Here is an 11,398-nt window from a genome sequence, read left to right as displayed (position 1 = left end):
TAATGGTTCTCAAAAGGCTAAGAGTAAACAGATATTTAGAAAACTCTTACTTAATTATAACTAAGAGTGTAAAAAAAATATGACAAGCTTATTCATCACACATTTATTATGGATCCATAAAATTTCAGTTCTGTCGTTATAGTGGAACCAATTTACATCAAAATGATTACGTTATTATTATCGGATCTTTCCAGAAAATTAACAATTTTGAGTATCCTATAAAATTTTGAGGTATACAACTCAAATTATGTAAAAGTGCTAATTTTTTTTTCAAATAATTGGCGTAAAATAAAACAATATCCTTCAATAATCCAGTTCCACTGACTACCGTGTAAATTAGAGCACAATAAGTTATTCTGATTTATTTATTTTATTTTATGAAACACCTATCTTATCCTAAATTTATGTTATTTGGATTGATATTGTATTATTTATGTTTTAAAAAGTAATAAATATAGGTAGCGCTAAATTGTTTTGAGAAGCAGATGACTACTTTGCTGGAACCAGTAAAAAAGTGTATAAGTCATGTTGCTTCCTTAAACTTAAGCCTATGTGATATAGGCTTAGATGTAACTAATAAATTTAAGTTACGTATTTAAGGTTAATAATTTTCTTTCACTCTGGACCAGTCATCGACTGCTTTAGAAAGAAAAATGACCTTTACGAGTTCAATTTCAAGGTAAGATTGTTAACGTGAAAATTACGTCCATCTGCTGTCTTACGTAGACACACTGACGTGACGGTGAAGTCTGAAACTCTAAAACAGCAAGACTTCAGACGAGAGTTTCACACTGGTGTTCGTGAGGAAAGAAAATTAACCACTTATGTTTATTCCTAATGTGATATAACATAAACTTGTAAACGTTATAACTAACCACACTACTCATTACTTCGTCTTATAAAACTAGTTTTCAAATGTAGGAAAAATTTTTTGTAAAGTTAAAATGCCTTTTTATTTTTTAAAACGCCAAATCTCACTGTACATTCCCTTCATGAGATCACCAGTTTTATTTTACTTTCAGTGGAAAAGCTGTTATGTTAGCCTTTTTGAGTTGCATTTTAGGAGAAATATTTTCAAAAACATAAAAATAATTTCATAGGGTAAGGTATTCAGTTGTGAAGGTTTACAGTATTTCCAGATTTTGGTATTCATGGCCTCTGTCAGTGTATAACATAACCTACTCATTTTGTCTCAACTTTATATTTCATGATAACACACTCCAGGAAACTTGTTTTTGCACCTGTGTGTTTGATGAGCTTTACATAACATAAAAGAGCAACAAGGAACCTTTTGGTTCATGTAGGCTATCCCATCCACTAAGTTAAATACTAAAAAGCCCAAAGCCAACCCTTATTCAAATATTTATCAAGCTTTCTTTTAATATTCCTTAAATTTACTGCATCTGCCACATCTCAAGGCAACTATGTAAGACCTTTCCAACAATTCATTGCTCTTCCTAAGGTAAGGAGCTCAAGACTGAACACAATACTTCAAATGTGGCCTAACCAGTGACCTAAACAATGAAATTATAATTTCTTTAGACTCGTATTCAGCGTTTCTGTACATACAGCCTAAAATTTTATTTGTCCTAACACTAGCAACAGCATACTGCTTGGATGGCTTAAGAGACTTCATCAACCAGAACAGTAAGATCTTTTTTTACATAACACTGTTAACTTTATTTCCATTAAAACTATACTCATAATTCAAGTTGTGATATCCCACATGCATTACCTTGCATTTATTATAATTAAAATACATCTGCCATTTATTTACACAATTCACCAAATAATCTAAATCCTTTTGTGAAGCAGCAGCATCTTCCTCACAGCTAGCAACACCCAAAACTTTAATATCATCAGCAAATTGTAATAATCTATTGACCATTACTTCATATGTGTCATTGATGTAAATCAAAAATGGCAATAGTCCTAAGACTGAGCCATACGATACCCCAACTCATGACATTAATCCACTTTGACTGAACTTTATTTATAATAATCATCTGCTTTCTTCTATCCAATGAGCCAACCTATCTCCCACACCTGCAGAGAGAACTTTGTTTTTTACTAAGCCCTTTATGTGGCACCTTGTCATATGTTTTCTGAAAATTCAGATACATCAAATCCATACCCACAAGTTAATTTTTTATATGAACAAAAAGCATTTTACACTTTATTGTTTAAAGATGGGTAGTATTTAAGAGTTGCAAACTCACTAAATTTTAATTCAAGCACTTGGATAGAACTTAGTAGAATGAAGAAAAATGGAGGAACTGTAATATTCCTAATACATTCCAGTTTATTGCTTGTGTAGGCACCAAATATAGACATTGTTATCTTTGAACAACAATTTATGAAAGTATAACCACTACCTTTTTTATATGTAAAGTGATGTGAGTTTAACAATTTTACTATGCTTTTACTGTACTCTTATTATAAGGTTAGATGTAATAAACCAGTACAATAATTGGATGATGATATATCTAGCTTTGTTCAACAACTTATTTGACTCTGTGCAAGAATATTTATATTCTGTCTCACAGTGTTTGTAAATTATGTGTATAATAACATTAAGTACAGTATTAATTTTTATGGAATACATTGTGGAGGCTCGAATAGTTGTAGCAGAGGAAAGATAACTATAACTGTTATATATCAGGAAAGTAAGTAATGGTGAAATAAGCATTCTTTATTTAATAAAATGGTAGTACATATATTGAAATATTTACATTGTTATTACACACAGTCATCCAGCACAGTTAGAGTTAGCAAAATTGTTGAATGATGAATGTTGTTAGTTTCTGAGATATGTACACCTTGTTCTGTTTGGCATACTACTTTATGCCTTTATTGACTTGTAAGGATTTATCATTTTATTACCCCACCTTATTTACAAACTGTATATACACATATAAGAGTAATTTAGGATTTAATTTCATTCATAGAAAACACAAACTGATTGTTTAACCCACTAATTACCAAACTAAGATAAAGCTGCTTCACAACCAGTTTTTTACACACCCAAAACTAACTACCGAAACTTGGATACGATCAAACATTTCTTTATCAAAAGATTTTAATGATCCAAAATAGGAATGACATAACTTATGTGAGGAAAACTGGATTAAAACGGTGTGTACAGAGTACAGTATATATTAGAAATTTTTGATAAATATCAATATAGAGAAATAGCTCTTAAATATGATATTTTAATAATAAAATATTATCAACTTTCCCTTACCATGCACTTAAAATTTGCCATAATTCAAAATGTTGCACAATGAAACAGCTGAGCTATTTATGAAAATAGTTTATTAAACAAAAAGATTACTGTTTCAAGTAAAATTAGCATAGGTAACAAAAGAAAAATGTTTCCAAAAATGGAACAGTAGTAAGTAATAGGTTAATCTTTTATATATCAAAAATCTTTTATTAGTAACTGTTAAAGATTTGCACTTGACAAGGTGTTCACAAAACTGGTTGCTTATTCCATGCATTTAAAATTTTTGTCAGTAAAAAACAATATTTTATTTATCTTTTCTGATATTTACTGGCCTTATGAGGTAACCAGGCTGATAAAAGTGGAAGTTTTGGGGTTCAGAGTGTTCAGTAAAACCTAGAACACTAAAATTGATATAGGCAAACAAATTCAAATTCAATGACGAGGAACCCACTTTGAGACTAATGATGGTTGGAGACGGCTTGAATGGGTAATGAAGAAAAACTTTAATATAAGTTTAACATAACAGCAAATGTACAACGTTTCGACAAGGTTTTGTCATCATCATGACGACAAAACCTTGTCGAAACATTGTACATTTGCTGTTATGTTAAACTTATATTAAAGTTTTTCTTCATTACCCATTCAAGCCGTCTCCAACCATTATTAAATGAGAATTTGATTTTTCCAAAAATTAATTTTTTGTCAGAAATATTTTGTGGCCAAAAAATCAAAAGCAAATCACCAGCTTGACCCGCAAAAAATCAAAAATATTCCAAAATTTCATTTCTCTTTGTCATGTTTGCAGCAACACCAGTACAAACACTTGCTAGTACACAATGTAGGAATACTGTCTGCAAGATAGTATCCCAGCAATCTCTTGCAAGTACTAGTATCTGGGGTGCCAGATGGGCATAAAATGAACATGTAGTTGTGATCATGATGAATCAGTGTAGCCACAAATGTGTTCCAGTATGATCAATAATGTGCAAAGGAAGCCATTTCCTGTGTATTGTTGCAACAGAGTGTTGGAAATTTGGCATGGGGAACAGAAATGATACTGGTTGACAATATTAAAATGGCTTTTCCAAAATTGTCATGAAGAATTTCATCCATAAGATGTTCAAAGCCTACGAGTTGTGGTGTCCATGAGAGAAAGCAATGAGAAAGAACCTAGGACAGTCAAGTTTGTTCAGATTGTTGATGACAAGCTGGATGCAGGATCACAGTACGAGAAATATATCAAGAGGATTGTGTTGTGCCATAGCTTCAAGTATTTGTACATTGATCACTTGAATCTTGAAGATGCATGTGCCACACACATTCCATCACACATATATTTACAGGAAGGTAAGTACAGAAACTGTCAAAGTTGCAGAGCTGCCTTCCTTTGGTTGACAATATCATTGGAAAGTACATCATGAAATTATTGAATAGTTGACATCCACAATCAAAGATTTCCATTTCTTGGGCATTGATCAAGTTAAATTTGAACATGTTGAACAACTCCATCACAAGAGTTGAAGGCAACAGTGACAGCAAAAACACTGGTAATGACAATGAAGAAGAAATGGATGATAATTATTATCATGATGATAATGTTGAAAGTAATATTCAGGATTTTGATGGAAACACAGCAGACAATGACAGGTATGAAAGAATCAGACCATTATCAGGAATAACGACTTTCTGTATCATCACTTCAGTGGGTGCAGTAGTGATGTAAAAAAATAATTGTATGTCAAACTGGCACAAAAAAATAGGACTTGATATTTAATGTCATATATTCTGCTTAAGTTATGTCTGAAATGTTCTGTGTATCCATAATGGAGAACTTGTATACTATTTGTTGATAGGTTGAGTGGTTCATGATTGGCTGGTTGGTTTTTGTGAGCAAGACTTGTGACTGGTTGATTTTCAAGAAATTTAGCCCATAGATTGCTGATCTCCATTCCTGAGAGCAAAGGTTCTCATTCTGAATTGCAGAGCTTCTTTTATTTTTCTTGTTTTTTGTGTTGTTTTCTTTATCAGTTATTTTGCTTTTGTGCCATTCTATACTGTGACTTGAGCTGTGTCCATAATATATTCAGTGAGAGAGAGAAACTTGGGCTTCATCAATCGTACAACATTTTGGTGTTCTTTGAGTCTTTGTCCTTAGTGTTTTTCTGTTATGGGACAGTCCACAGAACACTTAGTTTATATGTATATTGCTTTTGGATGTTTGATAGTCCAGAGGTTGTTTAACTTTTCTTACAATAATTTTCATTCATGATCCCATTCTGATATCGAATTTTCGCATTTTTTCTGGATATTGTAACTTATTATGAGAATAAATGGAATGTTGATTATAATTTCTGCTTCTGTTCTCGTGTGGTTTTGTTTCTGTGTTGGATGAAGTCTTTCAGGTATTCATGGGCTTAAAAGACAGTTTGGAGGTACTGTAATTTTTTGGGTAGGTATTTGTTCCATTTTTAAGCTCTACTGAACAGACATAAAACTATTCTTTGTTTTACTGAATGTGGATGGTTAAGTATGTAGTTCAGGTACTGGTCTATATAGTTGGTTTCTCGTAGATACATGTAAGATATAGATTATCAGGACATCAAGGAATGGAAGATTTCTGTTTTTTTAACAACCATTAGATACATGTGAATAGGTTATTTCTTGTCTGATTATCAGGACATCAAAAAATGGGAGGCTTCTGTTTTCTTCCTACTAGAAGAATCTTTTTAAGTTATTAAACAAAAAATTAGTTTGAATAGAGATCTAGGCACTGGTGAACTATTGGAAATCTAGTCTGTAGATGGCACTGTATAATATGCAAATTATACGTGTGCACTTGCTGGTATAAAAATAAAAAATGAAATTTCCTGTGTTTCTTCTGGTCTCCTAAAGATGGTGGAACTTTTTCCACCAAAACATGTAATTTTTAATTGTGTATTTTACTTTTAACTTTATACAATAAATTATTGTGCATTTTTTAAACATTGAATGTTCTTACTTATTTTATGAAATCTATGCACAAGAATGGTCATAGAATATTACTGTGTAAAAAAAAAACTGTTAAACTTCTCCATAATTGTCACTTTAATGTTTTAGTTTTATGATGATCGAATGATACTCGTTAACATTTTAAATGTAAAGCCGAGTAACACTAACCAATTTCTCAATATTTTTTACTTGCAAGAAGAGAGACTTGTGCTACAATAATACCACATTTTGGATTAATTAGTATAGATTATATAGTCCTAAGGTAACCAAAATAAGTCAAAGTTAAGATAATTTTAATGTATTCAGTGATATAAAGGTTTTAATTATTATAGCTTTACAGTGCAAAGTTTGAAATCCGGTAAGGAATAAGTACTAAGAAAATCAAGAGTCTAATCAGATAAGTTTTGTGGTTTGAACATTCTTTAAATTTTCACCTGGGGGAAAAGGCTAATCTTCTCCTTAGCAAACTACTATGGCTTATGGATACATGTATCCAGGTCTTTTTTAAGAGGATGTTTGAAACAGTGGAACATTTTCTTGTTACATCAGCATTTATGAAACACAATGTTGTTGTTTACTTGCATTTTATTAACATTTCCTGAATATATAATACAGAATCCAGTGTAAATGCAACCTCTGGATAGATGTGGGTAAGCTGTATTGTCTGATTATAAGAACAAGGAATGGAGGACTTTTGTTTTCCACCTGGATGGTAAATTTCATATGTATTGAGTTTAAGTGATTTAAAAAGATGTTAATCAGTTCTTTACCATGTGACCAAATCACAAAGGTATTGTTCACATAGTGCTTCCTCATATTTGGCATTTTGGTGGCTGTTTTCATGGGTAAGTTTTAACAAGTTAAAGTACACGTAACATGAGAAAAGCTTGTTTTTATTGACAAATTGGTATTTAGTATATGTCATAAATAATGAAAAACAAAGTTCCTGACATGTATATTTGGTGTCTTACTACATATGTTTCTAATTAGAAAACTGCAATTATAATAATATTTAACCTTTTCATCTATATCGTAAAGTTCTACATGTAGCTTAGAACATGTTATAATCAAGTTCTATATGTAGCTTAGAACATGTTATAATCAAGTTCTATATGTAGCTTAGAACATGTTATCATCAAGTTCTATATGTAGCTTAGAACATGTGTTATCATCAAGTTATACATGTAGCTTAGGACACTTGTGTTATCATCAAGTTATACATGTAGCTTAGGGCACTTGTGTTATCATCAAGTTATACATGTAGCTTAGAACATGTTATAATCAAGTTCTATATGTAGCTTAGAACATGTTATCATCAAGTTCTATACGTAGCTTAGAACATGTTATCATCAAGTTCTATATGTAGCTTAGAACATGTGTTATCATCAAGTTATACATGTAGCTTAGAACATATTATCTGTTACCAAGTTCTATATGTAGCTTAAAACATTTGTTTTATCATCAAGTTCTATATGTAGCTTAAAACGTTTGTTTTATCATCAAGTTCTACATGTAGCTTAGAATTTTTTGTTATCATAGCGTTCTATATGTAGCTTAGAACATGTTATCAAGTTCTGCATGTAGCTTAGAACATGTTCTGTTATCATCAAGTTCTATACGTAGCTTAGAATACGTTATCTGTTATCATCAAGTTCTATATATAGCTTAGAACACGTTATTTGTTATCATCAAGTTCTATACGTAGCTTAGAACATTTGTGTTATCAAGTTCTATATGTAGCTTAAAACGTTTGTTTTATCATCAAGTTCTACATGTAGCTTAGAATGTTTTTGTTATCATAGAGTTCTATATGTAGCTTAGAACATGTTCTGTTATCATCAAGTTCTATACGTAGCTTAGAACACGTTATCTGTTATCATCAAGTTCTATACTTAGCTTAGAACATTTGTGTTATCAAGTTCTATATGTAGCTTAGAATATTTATCAAGTTTTATACATAGCTTAAAAGGTTTATCATTAAGTTTTACGTGTAGCTTAGAACATGTTATCTGTTATCATCAATTTCTACATGTAGCTTAGAACATGTTATCTGTTATCATCAAATTCTATATGTAGCTTAGAACGTTTGTGTTATCATCAAGTTCTATACGTAGCTTAGAACGTTTGTGTTATAATCAAGTTCTATACATAGCTTAGAACGTTTGTGTTATAATCAAGTTCTATACGTAGCTTAGAACATTTGTGTTATAATCAAGTTCTATACGTAGCTTAGAACGTTTGTGTTATAATCAAGTTCTATACGTAGCTTAGAACATTTGTGTTATAATCAAGTTCTATACGCAGCTTAGAACGTTTGTTATCAAGTTCTATACATAGCTTAGAACGTTTGTGTTATAATCAAGTCCTATACGTAGCTAAGAATGTTTGTTATCATCAAGTTCTATACGTAGCTTAGAATGTTTGTTATCATCAAGTTCTATACGTAGCTTAGAATGTTTGTGTTATCAAGTTCTATACGTAGCTAAGAATGTTTATCATCAAGTTCTATACGTAGCTTAGAATGTTTATCATCAAGTTCTATACGTAGCTTAGAATGTTTATCATCAAGTTCTACATGTAGCTTAGAAATTGTGTTATCATCAAGTTCTATACGTAGCTTAGAATGTTTGTGTTATCAAGTTCTATACGTAGCTAAGAATGTTTATCATCAAGTTCTATATGTAGCTTAGAATGTTTGTTATCATCAAGTTCTATACGTAGCTTAGAATGTTTATCATCAAGTTCTATACATAGCTTAGAATGTTTATCATCAAGTTCTATATGTAGCTTAGAATGTTTGTTATCATGAAGTTCTATACATGGCTTAGAATGTTTGTGTTATCAAATTTATACGTAGCTTAGAACATTTGTGTTATCATGAAGTTCTACATCTGTCCCAATAGTCAGTGTTGGTCCTATGATTGTCTTATACCCCTGAAAAAATTGAGAATTAATTTTGAACTTTCACCCTTTTCACTTCTGGGAGATAAGTGTTTAAACTTTTTTAAACTGTCCTTTTGTAACACAGATACACATTTAAGTGTTTTTTTTTTATGTAGGAAACGTTCTAGGAATTGTCAAGAAGAAGGGTGTGAGTTTATGCCTATATCCAAACGAATAAATAACCTTCATATTAGGTAAGTAAATGAACATCTGCATACACTTTTTTGTGTACTTGTATGTATAAATATATTACAAGTACAGATTTCTTAATATTTGCATGTTTATCTGTATTTACCTACATCTTCCAGTGCTTAATATGGAAACCAGTTTAATTTAACATTTTATAGAAAGAGAATAAATAAAGTTTTGTAATTGCATCATTATAATTAGTTCAAGATATAACCTTTATAAGCAAAATTAAATATTTCTGAACCTGTATGTTATTAGTGGTTGTTAGACAGTTTTTTTATACGTATGCCTGACTGTGGATAAATATTCTTGTTGAATTTTCCTGGAAATTTTAGTACATGAAAAGACCAGTTTCAAAAATTTTCTAACAAAATCATGTTTCCTGAACAAAATGCCAGGTTTACTTAAATCTTTTGCTCACCAAAATATTTTCCATACCTCTAGTGGAATATTTGATTTTTGTTTCCAAATTGTATCAGTATCCATAGAAAATAAATGCCCTATAATGAGGATCCTTGAGGGCAATTGAACAACTGTAGTTAGTTCTTTATGGATGGTGTTCTCTGTGATCCTTGGTATTTGTGACCTCATCTTGGATCTACTTTTGATTTTGTTTTTAGTCAATTGGTTGCTTACTTTCATAAGTTTTCTCTGGTAGGGATCCTTTTTTGATGTAGTCTGCTTTTCCAACTCTCCATAACTTAGGGTTTATGTCTGCATCAGTCCAATATTGAGAGTTTGTATATTAGGCTATACGACTTAGCCCTTCTGTATCCATCTTTTGTTACAGATCCTTGAGTTCATAAATCATAAGTCTCCTTAACTAGTCTGTGTCTTCTGTTTGATACAAACCTCTTTTCTTACCACTTTATAGTTCTATAGAACTTACTTAACTTTGTCTCTATTAAGACAAATAATTTTCTCTTGTTTTTAATCAAATAGGATATAGCATCTTTGTTGAAAAGATTCCTTAAATTTTGCCTTTTGAATCTGTTGTTTACAATAAAAGGATTGGAAACCTACTTTGATCTTTCAAATTCTGACCCCTATCTACATTTTTTTTGGATTCAAGATAGGTGATGTCACAGAATTTTGTGTTCAGGATGCGTAGAATCTATGGATGACAATATTTGATATCTGTTGTGTAGCTACCAACCCTGCCACTTTTAAATTTCTTCAGGCATCTGAACATGTTCATGAAAATGGTTTGACTCTTAGCACCTTACTTAAATATGATATTTTGCTGTGTTAACGAACTTTTAAATTCAAGTGTTAATCTTAAATTTTTGAAACTATCCTTGCATGTTTAAGACCACCTTGTTTCATAAAATGTATTTATAGCTGTTGTTAGTTTGTGTTCATTAATATTACCTTTTTTATTTATATCTAGGTCTCAACAAGCTCTAGAACAAAGAAATATAGAACAAGAACACCTTCAAGTAAGTATGAATTACTCTTAAGTTTGTGCATGTTCAAGAAATAATTTAACAAGCATACCAAATTATCAGTTGTGGGTGAAAAACAATCGTCGATTTTTTTTTTTTAAACATATGTTTGAAACAGTTATAGTTGCTTATCAATACATACATGTGTTTATATTTTGTGTAGTAATAAAAAATATTGGATGTGTGTATTTTTTTACTGTAAATTTTTAAATGGAAAAAAAAAAACTGAATGTTAGTAATGGTATAGTATTAGCGTCAATTGCGTATGTGTCCAGTAAAGTTAAATAAGATGAACCTGCTAGGCTACTCTTATTATTCTTTACAGCTACAAAAGTATGAGACCTTGCTGCTATACTTCTGTCAAGGCATATGATGTTACTAGATTTATATTAACCTCAAATATTATGATAAAAAAAAATGCTGTATGAACCAAACATTCAGATCAAACTTACTTCCTCTCAGTGTAAACATTAACAGAGACTGATATCTTTTAAAAAATTATACTTTTTTATTTCTTGGCAAAGTTATTTAATAATTTTTTTTACGTCTGCATATGAAAGTTTAGAACAGCTTGAAATGGTCAGAATATTTGAATTATAAGCAGGTT

General features: G+C 30.8%; 1 protein-coding gene across 1 annotated transcript in view; it reads left to right on the top strand.

Moving 5' to 3' along the window:
* The first annotated feature begins 460 nt into the window (after positions 1-460).
* Positions 461-11,398, top strand: part of LOC106462014 — a 15,416-nt gene continuing 4,478 nt past the window's right edge. Inside the window, exons 1-3 of the mRNA XM_013921882.2 lie at positions 461-679; positions 9,274-9,351; positions 10,737-10,785. Of these exons, the coding sequence (XP_013777336.1) occupies positions 654-679; positions 9,274-9,351; positions 10,737-10,785 (153 nt within the window). The 5' untranslated portion in view covers positions 461-653. The remainder of the gene's footprint in view (positions 680-9,273; positions 9,352-10,736; positions 10,786-11,398) is intronic.

The sequence above is a fragment of the Limulus polyphemus genome, unplaced genomic scaffold (assembly GCF_000517525.1).
Source record: "Limulus polyphemus unplaced genomic scaffold, Limulus_polyphemus-2.1.2 Scaffold1074, whole genome shotgun sequence".
In the NCBI taxonomy this organism is placed as follows: Eukaryota; Metazoa; Arthropoda; class Merostomata; order Xiphosura; family Limulidae; genus Limulus; species Limulus polyphemus.
This window is presented reverse-complemented; position numbering and strand designations above follow the sequence as displayed.